Here is a 24,034-nt window from a genome sequence, read left to right on the forward strand (position 1 = left end):
TCTTGTCCTCTGTGGGGGGGGGGGGGGTGCTTAATGTCTGAAGGAGTCGACTGAAGGCTTCTTGTCCTCTGTGGGGGGTGCTTAATGTCTGAAGGAGTCGACTGAAGGCTTCTTGTCCTCTGTGGGGGGTGCTTAATGTCTGAAGGAGTCGACTGAAGGCTTCTTGTCCTCTGTGGGGGGTGCTTAATGTCTGAAGGAGTCGACTGAAGGCTTCTTGTCCTCTGTGGGGGGGGGGGTGCTTAATGTCTGAAGGAGTCGACTGAAGGCTTCTTGTCCTCTGCAAAAGCATGCAATTGGTCCACTGATGGATACATCTTGATATTTGTCTAGTCTAGTGTGTTCATTAGACGGGTGAAATCCTCTTTCAGTGCCTCTGTGCCTGTTTTCGTAGGCAGTTAGCCTCTGGTATGCGTGCCATTAGCGTTAGCCACGCTTCTAGGCCTCTTTTCTTTTGGAAAGAATGATACAAAAATATATATATATTATACAAAATTTTAAATATTTTTTTTGTATTCGACTAAGAGGTTGGTTGGTTAGTCGACTACGGCTCCTTTCGACTAATAGGGGTCAGCCTTAGTATTAACTAAGCACAGTATAGACGGAGAAGATGGACGACCCCTGTTACTACCTTAATGTACAGTTACCCCCCCCACCCCGCCTACCCAACCCCCCCCATCCCAACCCACCCAACCACCTCCAATGTACAGTTCCCCCCCCACCCCACCTACACCCCCCACCCACCCAACCACCTCCAATGTACAGTTCCCCCCCCACCCCACCTACACCCCCCACCCACCTCCAATGTACAGTTCCCCCCCCACCCCACCTACACCCCCCACCCACCCAACCACCTCCAATGTACAGTTCCCCCCCCACCCCACCTACACCCCCCACCCACCTCCAATGTACAGTTCCCCCCCCACCCCACCTACACCCCCACCCACCCAACCACCTCCAATGTACAGTTCCCCCCCCACCCCACCTACACCCCCCACCCACCTCCAATGTACAGTCCCCCCCACCCCACCTACCCCCCCTGAAACTGTCTAAATCCTTCAAAACATTCAAAAAATCACTGAAAGAGTTACTGCTTAAATCATATATCTAAATAGAATCATAACTTAGGTATACAAATTGTCTGTATTTATGTACTCTATGTTGTATGTCAGTTAGTAGGTAGGTGTGTAAGCCTACCCACGTTGTATGTTTTGTTTTAGTTGTTGTTTATATTTTTTGTCTATATTTGTGACAGGCTCCCTCCAAAAGCTTTAAATAGCTTCTTGGGAGACCTGGCACATGCACACAATTGCGCCGTTGTTGTTTCACATGAAGATATGTACATGTAATATATCGTGTCACACGATATCAAAAAGTGTTACCATCCATGTAAAAACAATACATGCAAAATATTTTTGCAATACGAGGTGATTTAAAGGTGGGTTCGTTTTTATGGCAAAGTGTCCCTTCACTCTGTCCTCCCCCAACATGGCCTGCTGTTAGTGTCTATGTGTGTGTGTGTGTGCGCACGTGCATCTGTGTGTGTGTGTGCGGGCGCGTCTGTGAGTTACATGCACAAGGTTGCAACATTGTTGCATTTCATATTGCCATATTCCCGCACATTTTACCCCGTTTTGAAAACGTTTTCTCGCACCTGCAATTTTTTGCTTTGCCTGTGTGGCTCTGCCTCGCAGTTTACTCAATTCCCCCAACTCCACCATCACCCACCACAGGATCCAGCTCTCCAACTGTATCTCCAGCTATCAAGTTATCACAAGATGGCGTCGCCGCCCTTAGGCTCCCGCCAGAGCAGCCGCAGCCTGGTCTTCGGTCTGGGCGCCAGCAGAACCCATGCAGATGCCATCATCACTGGCGCCAATCTGCCAAGTGGTCGCCAGATCTTGTGGTGCATGATGTACAACTGCGACACGCAACTGCATGCCAAGCGGACATGTTTGACCGGAGCCTTGTCACGGTTCCATGCGGCTAAGGACGTTTTGGAGCAGGTGCGGCCATTTTATGGAAAGGCCAATATCTCAATGGCGAGTGGTCATCAAGCATGCGACAAGATGGTAGCGCTTGTCGATGCTAGCAACAAGCTGCGGCACATTCCAAAGGCCAGGCGCTCCAGTGAGGGTACAGCTCGACTGGTGGATGCAATGGAGCACAAGCTGGATGCCACATTCCCGCTGTGGTCTCCAAATGCAGAGGAGCTGATCCGCGATCCAGAAGACATTGCTTTCCTGGCCAGCATGAAGGGCGACAGAGTGGCCACATTGAGCATTTGATGCCAAGCTGCAATCCAAGTTATAATAATAATAATAATGCAGGACCTGTTGCAGAGGTCTTTATTCGGCATGCAACGGCACTCAATGTTTTAGCGGTACACACAGCGGTTAGTTTTTTAGCACACACACCGGAACACACACGCATGCATTGTCTCTTTAGAATCGCCGATGCGATTCGTCTCTGCGATTAACCCATCCCGTCGTCCTTCCCCCCCCAAGGGCAGCCGGGAGCAGACAGGCGTCAACGTGAGCCGCGCCAGGGGACCAATCCAAGTGCTCCTGTCCGTCTTCGTCAAGGACGCCACAGCGTTAGCGATCTGTTGTTGTGCATGTTTTTCCATTGGGTTTATCTTATCGGGGGGGAAACCCTTGCGAGCACGGGGAGAACATGCAAACTCTACACAGAAAGGTCTGGGAGATACCCCACCTGGGTACCTGGCATCATGGAAACCTGGTCCCCAAGCGGGAATCGAACCCTGGACCTTCTTGCTGTGAGGCGACAGTGTTAACCACAACACCACCGTGCCGCAAGTTGAAGCGGCGACAGGATCGTGAAGCAGCGCAGCAGGCAGGGCACAAAATTAGAGCCCACCACCCACCATTGGCGGGCAGATTTTACGTTTGGCGAGTGAGACTGAGAGGTCTGTCCGCCATGTGGCGGGCAACGAAATAGTCATGTGAAAACCGATCGAAAAACATGATCCAATTCTTAGCGGAGTTCTCACTCGCTGTCTCAAGCACACAGACATGCAGCGCACTGCTCCTCCCCTCTTCCTGCCCCTCCCAAACCCGTGTAAACACAGAGGCTATTGCCTGGCAGTCTGCTGACTGCTCTAGTGTAGTGGGACCTCCGTGAGCTAACGTTAGCTACCGTTACAAAATGACCCAGTCAACTATTCACTTTTAGTTTCATACATGAGGCATTGTCTAACGTTATCTAGCCGGCTAGCTACTGATAGCTCCTGATATCAACAAATGCTCCAGCAAGTCTAGTAGTGCATAATACCTCCGTTGGCTAGGTAGCTCACGTTAGCTCACGTTAGCTCACTACGAAATAACCAAGTAAACTAAATAGTTCACTGAGGCGTTGTCTTAACGTTATCTAGCCGGCTAGCAGTAGCTACAGATAGCTCCTGATATCAATGTCTTATAACATTGATTCGATGCGTATTTGAGCCCCTGGCTTCCATCGCATGAGGGCATGCTGAATGTAGATTATAGGGTCCAGCTGCAGCGCCGGAGAATCCTTGCTGGAGCTGGAGGCTACTCGAGTATAGGGTCCAGCTGCAGCGCCGGAGAATCCTTGCTGGAGCTGGAGGCTACTCGAGTATACACACAGACAGTGGAGCTGTTTGCAGATAGCGAGCATTTAGACTTGTTGCGTGGTGGCGATGTCTCGCAGATACAACTACAACTATGATTATATAATATATATATTTTATTAAAAAAAAATTAAATTAGGCTGGTAAGAAATATGCTTGGCGGGTAGATTTTTCCCATCTACTCGCCACTGGCCGGTGAGTCAAAAAGTAAATTTCGTGCCCTGGCAGCAGGCATGCCTTACCAAGGATCAGCAGGAGATGACTGCGAGGTCCAGCATGGCGGTGATGTTGGAAAGCGAAAGTGATGAAGACAGCAATGCAGATGAAACAGCTGCTCCACCGGCTGAGAACACACCCACCCGTGAGCGTAAGAAGACTGGCACCACAGCCTTCATCCCATCAGACATTCTCAGCCGGCCGGGTCTTGTGTCACTGGCTACACGGTTGATGATCACACCAATGCAGCAGGCTGCCTTCATGCACGGCCTGATCAAGGAATCCGGTGGCAAAGGTCTCCACATCCTATGCAACAGCAGACTGAGCGCGCCGCCACGTGCTGCAGGCCATCAGTGAGGACCAGCAAGCACAGTGGACACCACCTCCCATGTGCACCTTGCACTGGGACAGCAAGTTGACGCCAATGCTCAACAGTGTGCGGCAGTTGTAGGAGCGTCTGACAGTGGTGATCGGAGACGCGGAGCGGCTCAAACTGCTCGGTGTGCCAACATATATGAAGGGGACTGACGAGGCATGCGGAACGATCATTGCCCGGCTGACGTGCAAGCTGCTGCAGGACTGGTGCTGCACCGATCAGGTTGTCAACATGGCATTTGACACCACCGCGTCAAACACTGGCCATCTCACGGCAGCCTGCATTGCCATCCAGCTCTCACTGGGTCGACCACTGCTCTGGTCCGGGTGCCGGCACCACATCAGCGAGGTGCTCCTCAGCCACATCTTATCTGACCTCAAGGTGGAGACGTCACGCTCGCCAGAGGTTACATTGTTTACACGTCTGCGGGACAACTGGAACCTGTTGCAACACAAGGACAGCGGCCCATTGGCCCGCTACATTCCTGGCGATGCCGAACCACCGTTCCTGGGCAAGTTGCGTGATGAACTAATTGTGTGTGCTGCAGGAGTGCTCGACTACAAGCGAGACGACGACTATCGCGAGTTCGTGCAGCTATGTCTTGTGTATCTGAGTGCAGACAGTGCAGAGCAGGGTTCGAAATTAACGGGGGCTTGGGGCATAATGCCCTTGAAAATGGACAAAATGCCCTCGAAAATCAGTTAAGGGGGGCACAAAATGCCCCCGACAGTTTACTAATTATATATATATATTTATCCGGTAATGGAGCGTCTGTGTATCGTACGGTTCAGATGACGCGCAAATAAAAAAAACTTCATTTGGCGGAGCCAGGAGAGGTGAGCACTGGCTGCAGGCAGCAGCAGCACTGCAGCCAGGTGCTAGTCAGTTTGTGTACAAATGGCAAGCACAATCTAAATCAATCTTCATTACGACTTTAAAAACATAGCCATTAACATTACATAGGCATACACACATCTTGCCATAGCGTTAGCAGTTTGTACAATACAACGCACGTTTTAACTATGGTAGCACTAGCCCCAGCTAATAGTCAATGAAATGTTATCGTAGCTACAAGCTAGCAGAGGAGGGAATGAGAGTCTGAGAGGCGGGGTGTTTAAAGACAATGATAGGCGTTTATTCAACATCCAAGAAGGCTAACATACAACTGTGTTTACTAACTCCAACCGGGACTATTGCCGCTTTCGTGCTGCGCCTGCTTGTTGATGTTATGATCTCCTCCGTCCTAACGTTACCGGAGCTGAAGGTGCCACACGCTAAAATGTCCGTGGGGACCCGGCGCCAACCCATAGATAGTTCCAACTCAATGAATTACGTAATCCACCACAGTTGCACTCAATATTTAAATAATGTTAGTCTAAATAAATGTAGAGATACATAATAATTTCAAGCAGAAAACGAATCTTTCCATTAAGAACTGACAATCAGGGAATTTAAACATTTTGTGTTTATATTATAGAAAGGAAAGTCTAGTGCTGGCTGAGCATATTGTTTGTTTGCACTAAGTTAATACTTTGACAAATGTAGCCTATATTCGGTCAGTTCGGTCTTTGTGTGCCAAACATAATTTAAGGCTGTAAACACTGTAACACTGTAAACCTTTTTTATATATATATTAGAGCTGGGCCGTTAACCACGTTAACGTGCTGCGTTAACGCGATACTAGTATCGCGCGATAATATAATTAACGCAGTAATCTAAAAAAAAAAAAAATTTTTTTTTTTTTTACTTTACCTTTATTTACCCAGGGTAGGTTCGCTGAGCACAGATGCTCTTTTTCAGGAACGCCCTGCTTCACATTCACACAGTTCCATTCACACCTGGGAGCTGCCCAGTACAACCACAGTTGACACTATTGGCCACTGAGCAACTCCACTGGAGCAGTTGATTCAAGCCATGTCACATAGTTCAAGTTTGAAATGATTCTTTCTGTTTTGCTCCTGAGAGTGTGCTAGATACTGTACTGTACTGGTAATATTATTTATTTGTGTTAACTTCTGAATAAAACAACTTATTAAACACAAGTACATCTTATTGAACATTATTTTGATATTTCATTACCAATTATCATAGCAAAACAGCTTTTTCAAACAGTCTGTAATGCATTTTGGAAACGGGAGATGGGCTCATGGTGTAATGGGCCACCTGACCTGAGATACATAAGGAGGAAAGAAAAAGTAAGGACTTACTTCTGGTCATTATTTGGGTAGCACACACATATTTTGAATCCCTTCGGCAGTTTTTTTTTTTTTTTTTGAGCCATTTTAATCTAGATTAATCTAGATTAAATCCAGGATTGCAGATAGATTAATCTAGATTAAAAAAATGTATCTATGCCCACCTCTAATATATATATATTAGGGATGTCCGATATTATCGGCCGACCGATATTATCGGCCGATATCGGCAGTAAAATGTGATATCGGAAAATATCGGTATCGGTAAAAAAAATAAAAAAAACAATTTTTTTTTTTTTTTTTTTTTACCTTTATTTACCCAGGCAAGCAAGTAAGAACCAATTTTTATTTTATTTATTGTCAAAAGTATGCATGTTGGTTTAATTCAACAACTTGTATGTTAATTTTAACTTTTTTAATGATCATATTTTGCACAGATAATGCTTACATTTAGAAAGCCTTTTGAATGCATCCAGTGAAATTATTAGTTACCTGAAATTATTCCGTTTTTTTGGGGGGAAATCCTGCATATATCGGTATCGGTTGATATCGGTATCGTATCGGTATCGGAAATTAAGAGTTGGACAATATCGGAATATCGGTATCGGTAAAAAAGCCAATATCGAGCATCCCTAATATATATATATATATATATATATATATAGGGCTGTCAGTTTATCGCGTTAATTAGATTAATTAATTACACAGCAAATAATCGCGTTATGAAAATTAACTCAAAATTAATTACAAAAAAAAAAAAAAATCTTTTTTTTATAATATTCTTTTTGTATCTCATTCATTCCATAAGCATGTAGAATACACATTTACAGATTTCTTTTTAATATGGTCCATTTGCATGTTCTTGGTATCTGATTCTAGGGACATCTACAATGGTGGAATGAACTACCCACCCCAGTTAGGACAGCCGAAACACGTCCAATCTTTCGCCGTCGACTAAAGACGCACTTCTTCAACCATCATCTGAATTAAAAAAAGAAAAGAAAAAAAATATATATCTAACCCTAACTAACCATACTGTCATGCACTTGTCCTAATAAACTAACCTACACTGTAGCACTCAACACTTTGATGAACATTGTTACTCAGCTGATAGAGTTGTGCCCTTCCTGATGGCTTGTCGTACAGAACTTGTAAGTCGCTTTGGATAAAAGCGTCAGCTAAATGACTAAATGTAAATGTTGATGTAAATCTATGAATCTCAGGGAATGTATTCCCAGTGTCAGAAATACTGTGGGCTAGATCAACAAAGAATGGATTGCACGGTGCAAGTTGCACCCTTACTTACAATTCATTATGAATTGAAAATGGGGGACCCTGATGTAAACAAGACAAACGTCTTTCTCTGGTCTGCATTCCCTTAACAATTGTGTGTATTGAGCCGTACTGTATTGTACCCATTCTGCAATCTGTTAATAACATTTTCATTCAATCAATCAATCTGCGCGGTGATTGATTGAATGAACATTTTATTTTGAGTAAATTGTAATGAACCAAATGAGAATATCAATATTTTTTTTTTATCTTTGACTGTGAATAACACCATGCTCAAATTGACCAGACCTGAAAAATCTAAGCAAATTAATAGATGGAAGATGATTAAACAGAATGTTTTGTAGATACAGTACTGAATTCTGCCATCTGGACACATGCAATTTGAAATATGATTATAGAATATATAATATGAGGCATAAAATGGTAATGCGATTAAAATGCGATTAATTAGATTAATTAATTACAAATCCTGTAATTAATTAGATTAATTTTTTTAATCGCCTGACAGCACTAATATATATATATATAATGAATTTTTATGATAAACGGTAGGTGTGGGACGGTTCACAAAATGGACGGTTCGGTTCGTATCACGGTTTTGGGGGTCACGGTTTTCGGTTTGGTTCGATATACGTTAATTTTTATTAAAAAAATAACCGTCCCACACCTACCGTTTATCATAAAAATTCAGTGCCCCCGAAATACAAAAAAAGCCCCCGAAAATCAATTAAGGGGGGCAAAAAAAGACCTTGAAAAAAAATGTTAATTTCTAACCCTGGTGCAGAGCACACTCCAGTTAACTTCCAACGACCGGGAGCACTGCACAAGGCCAAGCTGCTCTACACTCTCAAGCTGGCCTTGATGGAGCAGCACATCCAGAGAGGAAACATCCAGCATTCGGAGCCACGACTATCCACACTGTACTTACTGCGAATCCGGAACGAAAGAAATTACCCCAAACAGGCAAGTGTAATAAGAGATCAATGTTTTTATTATATCTGCTCATGTCGGGTGACATACATCAGAACCCTGGTCCCGTAATGACACGGAACCAGAGACTACAGTTAGATCTGCTGACCCAAGAAGCGGCAGCCAGCGTTGCCAGCACAACAGATCAACTGCTACACACACAGACGGCGGCTAACGACAGGATCAACGGCAACATTCCTCCTATACCACCTCTGCAAAAGAACCCACGAGAGGCCACAGCGAGAGGGAAGGAACCGGGGTTCACAACCGAGGCGCCCAGCACGTCGCAGGGACAAAACAGCGAGGCATCACTCCTCACACCGGCGCCGGAGATCAACAGCATCCACGCAATTGACGCTTCAGCCAGCAGTTGCAACAACCGACCAGCAAGCGGCGACATACCCTCACCGAAGCCCCAGCAGACTTGGAGAACGGCGCGGGACATCAAGGTCACCAAGGACCCGACGGTTAGCTTGGCAGGCCCCGCCATGCCAGCTAGTCTACCCGGGCCGGGGCCAGGACAAAAGGCACCCCCCCTCCCCCACAACGGAGTACTAACAGACACATCTGTAAACAACCAGCCCCCCCCCCCCCACATCGCGGGCTTTCACACAGAGGAATACAGACTCCAGCAAAGGACAAAGGATCACCCCCTCCCGCCCTCCCCACTCACGGCACAAACAGCAACAACGCCCCCCCTCCCCCCACCACAGGACAGGACACAAATGAACAGAGTTACCTCAAGTGTGACGACATCAATCTGATTACCAGCAAAAATGGACTTCACATTTTCCATCTTAATACAAATAGCCTGAGACCTAAACTGGCTGAAATCAAACAGTTGTTTTTAAACGGTAAGGCTAACATATTGTGTTTCACAGAAACAAAATTAGACTCATCTGTACAGGACCCAGAGATTGAAATTGAAAACTACTCAATAGTCAGGAGGGATAGAAATCAGTATGGAGGTGGCGTCTGTGTGTATATACACAAGGATACCAAATACATCAACCGTACTGACCTTAACCATGATGAAATTGAAACTGTTTGGATTGAAATCTTATTAGACAGGGCGAAACCAGTACTAGTAGGCACAATCTATAGACCACCAGAACAGAGTGGCTTTTATGACACACTTGATGGGTGTTTAGCTGGGGTGGAGGGGGTAGAAAAAATTCTTATTGGGGACTGGAACACGGATATGCTGCGTAAAGTCCGTCTTCAAGGCCTTCAGTAGATTTTCTGATCTGCACGGTTTCAGCCAGCTAATCACACAACCCACAAGGGTATGTGATTCGACACAAACCACCATTGACCTCATTTTGACCTCTGACAAGTCAATGATCTCCAATAAAGGGGTGATAGCATGAGGGTTAAGTGATCATTATATGATTTTCTGTACCCGCAAAAAGCTAAAAACAGAAGGCCGGCTGTCACAAAACAGTCACATCTAGAGACCTCAAAACTTACTCTAGAGAGGCCTTTAACCTAGAACTGGGGAGCTTGGACTGGTCAGATGAACTCAGTGGTACACAGGTTGAAGAAACATGGCTTGGATTCAAAACCAAATTCACAGAAATACTCGACAACATGGCACCCATAAGAACCACCAGGGTTAAAAATCGCGCTGAGCCATGGATGCACACTGAAATACTGGCCGCTATGAAAACCAGAGACAAAAAATGCTCTGAACTTCATAAAAGTCAGACAAAGCTTTCCAAAAGCTCAAACAGTGAACTCCAAGCCCACGTGGTTGAACAAAAAATTCAAAGAAACAGACTAAGAAATGACGTAAACACCATGATCAGAACCGCAAAAAGAAATTTCATCAACGACAAAACTGAGGAAAACAAAAACAAACCTCGCGAACTTTGGAAATTACTCAATAATCAACTAGGCTGCAGTAAAAAACTTAAAACCAGATTCTCAAACATAAACATAAAGACGGACAACACGCTCATCACAGACAAGCTGGATGTAGCCAATTACTTAAACATCTTCTTCACAAACATAGCCACAACACTGGTAAACAAACTACCCTCCCACTCAGGGCATTATGGGGTAGAACACATAGTAGCATACTACAAAAACCTAGGGGTCCACAAAGACGACTTCAAACTTGAAATGGTAACAACCGATGAGGTACACAAAAAATTGAGCGCCCTCCGACCTAACAAGGCCACTGGCCATGACAACATCCCCTCCAAATTCCTCAGAGACGCAGCAGCCGCCATCACCCCAGTCATCACACACATAATAAACCTCTCTATAAAACAGGGGCACGTCCCCAAGGACTTCAAAATTGCAAGAGTGACCCCTCTGCACAAAAAGGGCAGCAAATTAGACCCAGGCAACTACCGCCCTGTTTCTATTCTTACCTCCATCTCGAAAGTCATGGAGAAAATAGTCTACGAACAGGTCGAAAAGTACCTGGCGGAAAAAAATCTAATCTACGAATTCCAATCTGGCTTCAGAACGTCCCACTCCACTGACACATGCCTCCTCTATTTGAACGACCACATCAAACAAGAGGTGGACGCGGGCAAATACTGCGGCATGGTCATGCTGGACCTACAAAAGGCCTTCGACACTGTCAATCACTCCATTCTAATGGACAAGCTAAAAGCAATTGGTTTTGATTAGAGATGTTCCGATACCATTTTTTTCCTTCCCGATCCGATTCCGATACCTAAGCTTTGGGTATCGGCCGATACCGATACTGATCCGATACCAGTGCACACATTAAAAAAAATATATATATATATATTATATAAAATTCTAAATTTTTTCTTTTTTCTTTTTTACATCTACTGTTTTATATATACTGTTTTTTAGTAATAACTATAAAGTAATGGTATTTATTCAACAACAGGTGATTGTATAGATTAGTATTAGTATCATTAATTGACAACTATGTCAATGAGTTCACCCACGGAATGGTTGTTGGGACATTGATTCCGCACGGACGTTATACATTGTTGCACTCCAGAAGGCTCCTGTAACTTCAGTTTGTAGCAGAGGCGCTGTTGTGATTTTTAATGCACAATAAATATTCAACATTCTCTTTTGAGACTCCGCCTCAGACTCTTATCATTTGGCACTAAAAGCTAAACATTGTCACCGATATGGCTGTCCGCAACATGTCATTAATTGTGTGCGAGAGGTCGATCAGTTAGCCACATTAGCGTGAACTAGGTTAGCGTTAGCTAACGTTAGATGGAAATACAAACAATGTAACGTTACTGATGAAAAAGTGATTTACCTTGGAATACTCCTGTGCCAACTTGCTGTACTTTGCTTGCAGGTCTGCAGCCATTATTGCTGGATTATGAATAGCCCCAACTTTAGCCAAGGTAACGTTAAAGCTAAAACTAGCTTTCGGTTAGCGCTTCAGCTAATGCTAAATAACACCAGCAACGAACACATCAGAGCTCCCCGTCAACACCCCTCTCTCGGGACGAAGAAAGTATCTGCTGTTAAAATGACAAACAGCATTGACACTTTAATTCACGGTCAATTAAAAACACGTCTGTTTTATAATGCTCACTCAGTAGACCGCAGTGTTGTTGATAAATTAAGTCATATGGTATCGGAGGCTAGACTTTTGGCGTACTCGCCGATACCGATACCAGCATTTTAGGCAGTATCTGCGGCATTTCCGATACTGGTATCGGTATCGGAACAACTCTAGTTTTGATAGCTTATCAGTGAGCTGGATGCAATCCTACCTGGAGGGGAGAGAACAGATGGTAGAGGTAAACGGTACTCTATCCCCCCCCCCCTCACAGTGAGCTGTGGTGTTCCACAAGGAAGCATACTAGGACCGCTACTCTTCCTAATTTATGCAAATGACATGTCGTCAGCCTGTGACTGCAACTTGTTCCTGTTTGCGGACGACTCAGCCCTGCTGGTCTCTGACAAGAACAAGTTGCAGGTTGAAAAAACCCTCAGCTCGGAACTAGGCAAAATCTGCATATGGCTCGCTGATAACAAACTATCATTACACATGGGCAAAACAGAGTCCATTCTCTTCGGTTCAAATAACAAACTCAGCAAGACCGACGGCTTCTCAGTTACAGTGGGTGACAATATTGTCACAAGGAAAGACGAAATTACCTACCTGGGTTCCATCCTAGAGGCAAATCTTTCCTGTGACAAAATGGCATCCAATGTAATAAAAAAAGTCAACCAACTAACTAGATTCTTGTACCGGATCTCCTCTCTGGTAAACAAGAATACCCTGAAGACTCTGGCAGGAGCACTCATTCAAGGGTACTATGACTATGCATGCACCTCATGGTACCGTAACCAAAGCACCTCAAAGGCGCTTAAAACAAAATTACAAACATCACAAAACAAACTGGTCAGACTACTACTTGACCTGAACCCCAGAACCCACCTCACCCCTGCCCACTTTGACAACCTAGGATGGCTTAGAGTAGACGACTTGCAACTTGCAATGGGCCTGGTCTACAAGATACACTATACAGTACGAACGGGGTGCCCATGTACATGTCAAAATACTTCCCAAAGGTCAGTGAATACCACAACCACTACACCAGAGGAAGCTCAACAAATCATGTTAAACCCAGATTCGGCTCAAACAAGGGACTAAACACGTTTCGCAATTATGCCACAACAATGTAAAGGAATGTGAATCCCTGCCCACATTCAAAACCGCTCTTAAAGAGCACCTACGGGAGGCTGCAATTCAAAACTGGCCACCGTAAATGCCCAAAACCCCCACCACCTCCTAATAGACAGTCTCCTCCCCACCGCATGTATATATTCCATGCCCGCCGTATGTATATTTCTCCCCTCCCACTAGGGATGGGTACCTTTCACATTTGAACCGATACCGGTACCGGTACCCAACGGTACCTTTTTTCGGTACTTTAGTATCAAGAAATTTAATTTACCTACCTCAGTCGTAAAAAAAATATCCAAACTTCAAATAACTACAATTTCGACAGTTTTCGGCTTGTCATTGCTCCGACTGCTTTGTTGTTGAATCAAGTCAAATCCTAGGTAAGCATATATTGTGCGTGTGAACGTTGACATGAAAAGAAAAAAAGTAAAAAAAATAAAAATAAAAAAAAAAGTAAAAAAAATAATAATAATACAAAAAAAACATTTTTTTTTTTTATTTTTTTTTTCGGTTTCTCACTTGATTCGATACTCGGTAGTACCGACGTGTTTCGGTTCGGTGCCTCAAAAGTACCGAATTCTGTACCCATCCCTACCTCCCACCCACCCACCCCCTCCTAATGTACAGTCCCCTCCCCATCATATGTATATACTGTCAGGATCTAGGGGTAACAGTACTGTATATTTGAATACCGTTTATGTCACAAATGTATCAGTACTAAATACCTATATGTCCCTATGCCATAAATGCCATGTATGTTGTGTATGTCATAAATGTCTATATGAATTGAAAATGGGGGACCCTGATGGAAACAAGACAAACGTGTTTCTCAGGTCTGCATCCCCTTAACAATTGTATGTATTGAGCCGTACTGTATTGTACCCATTCTGCAATCTGTTAAATAAAGTTTTCATTCATTCATTCATTCATTCATACAGTACAGCATTTCAGATGGGTGCAGTACGTCCCATCAATGTTGTGAATGACTGTCAAACTGACGTCAGACTTTGTGGCAGCAGCCAGGAGCGAGGAGCACCTGCAGAATGTGCTACAGACAGGTGAGCATGACCGCTCAACACGGCCACATCTTCGCTGCTGCAAGCGCAAGCTGGACCGGGTCTAGGACTCTAGGATGCTTGAGACATGTTTGAAAGACTATTTCAATGTTGTTATCAAACATTTTGTTCTTAAATGTTAGGGTTAATAAATGTTGTTCTCAAAAACAATTTCTTGCCGTTTTTGAAATTGCCTTGTCATGGTATCTAGTAAAAACGCCCAAAAAACGCCCATTTTCATATTTTTCACATGCTGTGTGCTACCTCTAAATCTCAACAAATCTTTCCCAAACTTTACACAAATAATTTTTGTGTGTGTCAGAACAAAATGCAACCCAGACAGATTGATATGTTGAGATTTAATTTTTGCATTGCAATTTGATGCACCCTTCATTCATTCATTCATTGTGTGTATTGAGCTGTACTGTATTGTACCCATTCTGCAATCTGTTAAATAACATTTTCAATCAATCAAACACATGCTTATTCCTACGGTGAACACAGCCTCACCAGCTTCTCCATGGAGCGCACGGTGGCGGGGAGGTAGTAGTAGCAGCCGGGGTTGGAGGGGTGGATGAGGCCCGCGTGCTGCATCAGCCTCTGGCTCTTACAGGTCGACTCCCCCCCCGCAGCCGGGGGGCTCTCCTGGGCGGCCCCCATGTCCCGCAGGTTAAAGGGCTGGAAGAGGCGGGACACCAGCAGGAGCGGGGGGGTAGGTTTTGGGTACGTGGGGGCAGGATCGGTGGCGTGTCCAGCACAGCTCGAATGGTTCCTGCATGGAGCGGCCATGGTCCTGGGCAGGCTCGGTACAACCCTCCGCCAGACTCCATGCATTAGGAGCTCCATGGTCCTGGGCAGGCTCGGTACAACCCTCCGCCAGACTCCATGCATTAGGAGCTCCATGGTCCTGGGCAGGCTCGGTACAACCCTCCGCCAGACTCCATGCATTAGGAGCTCCATGGTTCAGTTGTATCACTGCACCAGACAGTAACAAATACAAGAAATACTCTGTTTTTCATAGTATCATAGAAGGTCAGGCCGTGCGAAATAAATGGTTTGGTTCCGGTTGCCGACCGACCCTGCCAATTTAGGTGCGACCCATATTTTATTGAGTTTTTAACAATAATTAAATCGTAGTCAAAAAGTGCAGTCCATGTCAATAATGAGAATATATAAAAAGCAAGTATTTCACAATATTTGCACAGCTCTCTGACGTCAGGATATTTAGTGAGTAGTATTTAGGGGTGGTATTTTTAATACTACTACCTTTGTACATTGTACTTTTGTAGTACAGTGTCTTTGTATTTTAACCTTTAGTATTATGGATATTAAACATGCTGGCAGAGTACATGCATCCATGTTGTCGTGAACATTTTAATAAAATAAAGAAATTCCCTATCCATAGTCGCCGTGGGAAAAAAAAATTATAAAATAAATTCCCTGCCTACCCATGGCCTTAACTGACAACCAACAGGAACCAAACTATTTATTTAGTTAGGCCTGGCAATGTATGTACATTCCTGATGTAGCCATTACATGTTACGATGAATTGAAAATGGGGGACCCTGATGTAAACAAGACGAAAGTCTTTCTCTGGTCTGCATCCCCTTAACAATAATTGTGTATTGAGCCGTTACTGTATTGTACCCATTCTGCAATCTGTGTTAATAAAGTTTTCATTCATTCATTCATTCATCATCATTAAGATACAGAAATAATCTGACTTCAAGGTCAGCATATTACTGCCATCATTACTTCTTGGAATTAAACAGTGTTCATTATCAATAAGCGTAGCCAGGTCACAGTGTGTCAGTTAAACCTAACCAAAGACAGACACTTCTATAACGTTATATATCATAAACACCAGCAGTGACAGCAGGTTATATATATATATATATATAATAAACACCAACAGTGACAGCAGGTTATATATATATATATATATATATATATATATATATATATATATATATATATATATATATATACAGGGCTGTACGCTAAGCTTTTTCACTAGGGGCACACTTGCCCCTAAATGAGAAATTTAGGGGCAAATAATATTTTTTAGGGGCAAATTTTTAAATAACTATTTTACCATTATAGTAGGGCTGGGCGATATGGCCTCTAAATGATATTGCGATATTTTTTGGCCATATCACGATACACAATATATATCGCAATATTTTGACATTTCCTAAAGCACTTAAAAATGCTTGATTTAACCCTTTGATGCATACAGTCACGCCAATATGATGATTATAATAAGTCCCTGCAACATATGTTTGCATTATTAAACCATGAAGATGCTTTAAAAAATAATTTAATGAAAATGTACTAAGAGTAGTCTACTGACACACTAATAAAAAAAATTATTTACATCTAAGACTATTTATATAAAAACTCTTGGGTGCCCTTTTTTTGCACAGTACTGTGTTTTCTATCCACTTTAGCCAAACACACACACACATATATATATATATACTACTGTGAGAAAATAATAATTACACACAAAGGGATAATGGCTTATAGCAGACTTAATGATTTTAGAATATTTCAGATAATGAAATTAAATGTTTATCATCAACTATCCAGTTAGTATTTATACTGTCTGTAACGTTTGGCTACTTTAAATCATTGAATGTAGAGAGAGAGCGAGAGAGAGAGAGGGGGCGAGAACGCACAAGAGAGCCAGCCCCCCCCCCCCCCCCCCCCCCGGGTTTTGTTCTAGGTTCGCGTTTTGATCGTCTAAGCTGCCGTAGGTGATGACGTCACACTCGAATGTAAACAGGAAGAGTCTAACACGGAGATGGAAAGTCACAGTGGTCGATGATATACAGAAACGAATAACTAATAAATATGAAGTTATGTTTAAACTTCTGTTGTCAAGCGTTGTCACTTGTCAATATAACCCACCCCCTTTCCTCACTTTTCCACCGTCCCTGCTTCACTCGGGACCACCAGCTAACGTTAGCCCATTGCTCGTGTCAATTAAATTGCATGTTATTAAATGTCCGCGCTGGTCTGTCTAATGAAATTACAACCGCAACATTATGTCGCCTGTACAGCCCTGGTTGTAGGCTAATGTTAGTGTAGTGAAATGCGAATGAAGGGGTGAAATCACTATTCGCAAGCTTGCGAGTAGATATAATTTTTCATTCGCACCGGCCAAATTAGGGGGCAATTTGCGACGATCTCGTCGCAGCGTACAGGCCTGATATATACAGGGAGCGAAATTAACCGGCCAGTGGCGGGTAGATGGGAAGAATCTACCCGCCAAGCATATTTCTTACCTGCCAACTTTTTTTTGATAAAAAAAAAATTGTTATTATTTTATATAATTTTTTTTTTAAATAAAATATATATATTATATAATCATACTTGCAGGGAGCGAAATTAACTTTTTGACTCACCAGCCAGTGGCGGGTAGATGGGAAGAGTCTACCCGCCAAGCATATTTCTTACCTGCCAAATTTTTTTTGATTAAAAAAATATATATATATATTTTATATAAAAAAAAAATTTAAATAAAATATATATTATATAATCATACTTGTAGTTGTATTATCTGCGAGACATCGCCACCACGCAATAAGTCAAAATGCTTGCTATCTGCAAACAGCTCCACTGTCTGTGTGTATACTTGAGTAGCCTCCAGCTCCAGCAAGGATTCTCCGGCCCTGCAGCTAGACCCTATATTCAGCTAGACCCTACATTCAGCATGCAAGGATTCTCCGGCGATGCAGCTGGACCCCATTTTAACGTTACGGTTCTTTTGTCGAATCACATTCAACATGCCCTCAGCTAGAATACGCATTCAATCAATCTTATAAGACATTGATATCAGGAGCTATCTGTAGCTACTGCTAGCCCGGTAGATAACGTTAAGACAATTTAGTTTACTGGGACAGATGGATCAACGTGAGCTAGCTAAGCTAGCTAACGAGGGACCGGAGGTATTATGCACTAGAGTAGACTATTGCTGGAGCATTTGTTGATATCAGCAGCTATCAGTAGCTAGCCAGCTAGATACCGTTAGACAATGCCTCGTCATGTATTAAACTAAAAGTGAATAGTTGACTGGGTCATTGTTTAAACAGTAACGTTAGTTCATGGAGGTCCGATATAGACTAGATCAGACGGAAGTAAACAAGCCAAATGATAGCTTCCGATTGGTCATTTGCTTTTTTTTCTCATGAAACCAGTCACGTCACTCTACTGTGATTGGACCGTTGACTTGAGTGCGATGTGGGACTTGTAGTTTTTTAACGATCTCGCGGCGGAGAAAAAAAAGACGAGCGGCTATAATCTGTACTCGCACAAGAGTATCGTTATGAACTACACGTCTACACGCCACACGGCGGGCAGCCCTCTAAGTGTCATGCGCCAAAGGTAAAAACAGACCGCCCCTGGCGGGCGGCGGGCTTTAGTTTCGGCCCCTGCATACTTGTGATTGTGTTATCTGCGAGACATCGCCACCTCGCTGTCTGCAAACAGCTCCACTGTCTGTGTGTATACTCAAGTGGTCTCCAGCTCTAGCAAGGATTCTCCGGCGCTGCAGCTAGTCCCTAAACGCTACATTCAGCATGCAAAAGGATTCTCCTGAGCTACAGCTGGACCCTATTCATGCGATGTAAGCCAGGGACTGGAATACGCATGTTGTTGTTGTAGGACATTGATGTCAGGAGCTTTCTGTAGCTACTGCTGGATGGCGTTGGGACAACGCCTCAGTGAACTATTTAGTTTACTGCGACATTTCGTAGTGACTAGTGAGCTACCTAGCCAACGGAGGTATTATGCACTGGACTATTGCTGGAGCATTTGTTGATGTCAGGAGCTATCAGTAGCTAGCCGGCTGGATAACGTTACACAATGCCTCATGTATTAAACTAAGTGAATAGTTGACTGGGTCATTTTGTAACGGTAGCTAACGTTATCGCCACCACGCAACAAGTCAAAATGCTCGCTATCTGCAAACAGCTCCACTGTCTGTGTGTATACTCGAGTAGCCTCCAGCTCCAGCAAGGATTCTCCGGCGCTGCAGCTGGACCCTACTGGAGCTAACGTGTACTAGGTAGCTACCTATCCAACGGAGGTATTATGCACTACTAGACAAGCTGGAGCATTTGTTGATATCGGGAGCTATCAGTAGCTAGCCGGCTAGATAACGGACAATGCCTCAGTATTAAACTAAAAGTGAATAGTTGACTGGGTCATTTTGTAACGGTAGCCAACGTTAGAGCAGTCAGCAGACTGCCCGGCCCGACTCTAGCCTCTCTGTTTACATGGGGTTGGGAGGGGCTGGAGGAGGGAGGAGCAGTGCGTTGCATGTCTGTGTGCTTGAGACAGCGAGTGAGAACTCCGCCAAGAATTGGATCATGTTATTCGATCGGTTTTCACATGACTATTTCGTTGCCCGCCACATGGCGGACAGACCTCTCAGTCCCACCTGCCAAACGTAAAATCTGCCCGCAAATGGCGCTTGGCGGGCTTTAATTTCGCTCCCTGTATATATATATATATATATATATATAATAAACACCAACAGTGACAGCAGGTTATATATATATAATATATAATAAACACCAACAGTGACAGCAGGTATATATATATATATATATATATATATATATATATATATATATATATATATATATAATAAACACCAACAGTGACAGCAGGTTATATATATATAATATATAATAAACAGCAACAGTGACAACAGGTTATATATATCCTAGAGGCAAATCTTTCCTGTGACAAAATGGCATCCAATGTAATAAAAAAAGTCAACCAACGAACTAGATTCTTGTACCGGATCTCCTCTCTGGTAAACAAGAATACCCTGAAGACTCTGGCAGGAGCACTCATTCAAGGGTACTACGACTATGCATGCACCTCATGGTACCAAAGCACCTCAAAGGCGCTTAAAACAAGATTACAAACATCACAAAACAAACTGGTCAGACTACTACTTGACCTTACCCCCAGAACCCACCTCACCCCTGCCCACTTTGACAACCTAGGATGGCTTAGAGTAGACGACAGAGTACAGCAACTTGCAATGGGCCTAGTCTACAAAATACACTATACGACTAAGGTACCCATGTACATGTCAAAATACTTCCCAAAGGTCAGTGAATACCACGATCACAACACCAGAGGGAGCTCCATACATCATGTTAAACCCAGATTCGGCTCAAACAAGGGATTGATTGATTGATTGATTGAAAAGTTTATTAACAGATTGCAGAATGGGTACAGTACAGTACAGCTCAATACATACAATTGTTAAGGGGATGCAGACCAGAGAAAGACTTTCGTCTTGTTTACATCAGGGTCCCCCATTTTCAATTCATCATAACATATATGACATACATGACATACAGATAGACAGTACTGCTACATCTATACATTTATGACATATCAGATTTGCAAATACAGTACTGTTTGTGATCCAAAAGTGTCCAGAAAAGGAGTGTATATACATTTGGCATAGAAACTGTACATTGGAGGAGGTTGGTTGGGTGGGGTGGGGTTGGGTGGGTTGGGTGAGGGCTGTACATTGGAGGTGGGGGGGGGGGGGGGTTGGGAAGGGGACACACACATTTTACACTGTACATTGGAATATTGACAAAGCCTTACTTGGTCATTTACTGTACAACTAGGTTAGGACATTTGTAGGGGCCAGTTTCGAATTGCAGTCTCACGTAGGTGTTTTTTTAGAGTGTTTTTGAAGGTGGGTAGTGATTCACATTCCTTTACAGCTTTAGGTAGGGCGTTCCACATTGATGTGGCATAATTGCGAAACGTGTTTAGTCCCTTGTTTGAGCCGAATCTGGGTTTTACATGATTTGTGGAGCTCCCTCTGGTGTTGTGATCGTGGTATTCACTGACCTTTGGGAAGTATTTTGACATGTACATGGGTACCTTGGTCGCGTAGTGTATCTTGTAGACCAGGCCCATTGCAAGTTGCTGTACTCTGTCGTCTACTCTAAGCCATCCTAGGTTGTCAAAGTGGGCAGGGGTGAGGTGGGTTCTAGGAGTCAGGTCAAGTAGTAGTCTGACTAGCTTGTTTTGAGATGTTTGTAATTTGTTTTTTAGTGCCTTTGAGGTGCTTTGGTACCATGAGGTGCAAGCATAGTCGTAGTACCCTTGAATGAGTGCTCCTGCTAGAGTCTTCAGGGTATTCTTGTTTACCAGAGAGGAGATCCGGTACAAGAATCGCATTCGTTGGTTGACTTTTTTTATTACATTGGATGCCATTTTGTCACAGGAAAGATTAGCCTCTAGGATGGAACCCAGGTAGGTAATTTCATCTTTCCTTGTGACAATATTGTCACCCACTGTAACCGAGAAGCCGTCGGTCTTGCTGAGTTTGTTATTTGAACCGAAGAGAAGGGACTAAACACGTTTCGCAATTATGCCACATCAATGTGGAACGCCCTACCCAAAGCTGTAAAGGAATGTGAATCCCTACCTACATTCAAACCCGCTCTTAAAGAGCACCTACGGGAGGCTGCAATTCGAAACTGGCCACCGTAAATGCCCAAAACACCCACCACCTCCTAATAGACAGTCTCCTCCCCACCGCATGTATATATTCCCTCCCCGCCGTATGTATATTTCCCTCCCACCCACCCACCCCCTCCTAATGTACAGTCCCCTCCCCATCATATGTATATACTCTGTCAGGATCTAGGGGTAACAGTACTGTATATTTGAATACCGTTTATGTCACAAATGTATCAGTACTAAATACCTACATGTCCCTATGCCATAAATGTCATGTATGTTGTGTATGTCATAAATGTCTATATGAATTGAAAATGGGGGACCCTGATGGAAACAAGACAAACGTCTCTCTCTGGTCTGCATCCCCTTAACAATTGTGTGTATTGAGCCGTACTGTATTGTACCCATTCTGCAATCTGTTAAATAAAGTTTTCATTCATTCATTCATTCATTCATTCATTCATTCATTAATTCATTCATTCAGCAGCTCCTCCACTGCAGCCACAGCCAGCTCCCCAAACGTGCTATCAGTTAGCTGCATAACTGTTCTAACTTAAACAGATTCAGTTAAAGACCCCATCTATCTATCTATCTATCGTGATATAAACTCACCTTTGCAGATGCTGACTACAGAAGACGACACGGCAGCCCTTGATTCATCTGAAGTGCTGATAGCAGCAGGTTCTAGGTCAAACTAAACAACAACACTAGTTAGATGTTGTGTCTCTGACTGCAGCTTCATGACACTGTGGAGGTGCTGCGCGTTATTTTTTTCCCGTAGCCGCATTTCTGGCAGACGCTCTCTGATTGGCCACTGACATGTTTGCCCAATCGCGTGACGAGCTGTGTCTTTGCCCATTTCCGCGTCGAACAGCCTGCAAAGCTTAACCAGTGTAGAAACAGGCGTCGGCCAATCAGAGAGAGTCTCCGAGAAATGCGGATAGGAAAAACAACGCCTGCCATCATGCTGCTGCTTCCGGGTTGGTTCTCCCTCGCTGCTGCACACATAGATATAGATATCTATGGCTGCACACGTGACACGGCACCGAGCTGGTTACTGCTCCACAGCGCTATCTAGAGGTGTGGAGGTCATAGATATCTATCTATGGTGGAGGTGCTGCACATGGCACCGAGCTGGTTACTGCTCCACAGCGCCATCTAGAGGTGTGGAGGTGCTGCACACGGCACCGAGCTGGTTACTGCTCCACAGCGCCATCTAGAGGTGTGGAGGTGCTGTACACGGCACAGAGATGCGTTTTTTTTTCGTCGCCGCAGTTTGCGGAGGGGGCGTAGCTGGGGGGGGGTGTAGATTAGGATGATTCCAAGGGCCCAGCATATATATATATATTTTTTTTTTACTAGATATCACTCAGGTGTATTAATAAAGTTTTCAATCAATCAAATCAATGAATCAATGGTCTTTTACCGATTTCAGCGTGTATCGCTGTGTGAATCTGTGATTCAGCTGCTAAAGAAGATTGATTGATTTATTGATTTAAAATTGTATTAACAGATTGCAGAATGGGTACAATACAGTACGGCTCAATACACACAATTGTTAAGGGGATACAGACCAGAGAAAGACTTTCGTCTTGTTTACATCAGGGTCCCCCATTTTCAATTAATAATAGCAGCATTTCCTCAATGAAAAGGTGACTTAGTGCAGTTTGAGATAAGATAAGATATTCCTATATATATTGATCCCCGTGGGAAAATCCGGGCATCATAGAAGAAGCATGGGGAGGGGGGAGGCACAGGTATGGGGGGGGGGGGGGGGGGGGTGGGGGGGGTAATAGTTGAAAGACTGAATATAAAAATACGAGAAAAATAAACGGTGTAAACAATATAATTAACTCTGAAAAATATACAAAGTAGACAAGGGTGCAGATGAGCATCTGTATGCCCTATGGATACGCTAATGGGCAAGTGATTGAATGTAAATTCAAACCTCTAAATTTCAATAAAGGAATATCTTTAACGTATCTAAAGTGTACTGTGATCTGCGCTCCCCCAGGCTCCTTTTTTCTTTTTGCAATAAAGAAAGCCATTTGCTGTAAGTTCCTGCAACTTAAAAACATAAAAAAACAAAAAAAACAAGCGTAGGTTTCAAAGAAGTAATTTATTTAAGTACAGTGTATAAGGTTGCACAATAGTTTAACATTG

At 43.6% G+C, this 24,034-nt stretch overlaps 1 protein-coding gene across 1 annotated transcript in view; it reads right to left on the minus strand.

Annotated features, from left to right (window-relative positions):
- LOC311247820 (putative proline--tRNA ligase, mitochondrial) overlaps positions 1–22,592 on the minus strand; it is a gene marked incomplete at its 3' end in the record, with an annotated part of 31,225 nt that extends 8,633 nt beyond the window's left edge. Inside the window, exons 1-2 of the mRNA XM_084337933.1 lie at positions 22,484–22,592; positions 14,870–15,334 (exon numbers count right to left, since the gene is read on the minus strand). Coding sequence (XP_084194059.1) covers positions 14,870–15,319 — 450 coding nt within the window. The 5' untranslated portion in view covers positions 15,320–15,334; positions 22,484–22,592. The remainder of the gene's footprint in view (positions 1–14,869; positions 15,335–22,483) is intronic.
- Between the last annotated feature and the right edge of the window lie 1,442 nt (positions 22,593–24,034).

This window comes from Notolepis coatsorum (genome assembly GCF_963971535.1).
Source record: "Notolepis coatsorum genome assembly, chromosome: 2".
Lineage (NCBI taxonomy): Eukaryota > Metazoa > Chordata > Actinopteri > Aulopiformes > Paralepididae > Notolepis > Notolepis coatsorum.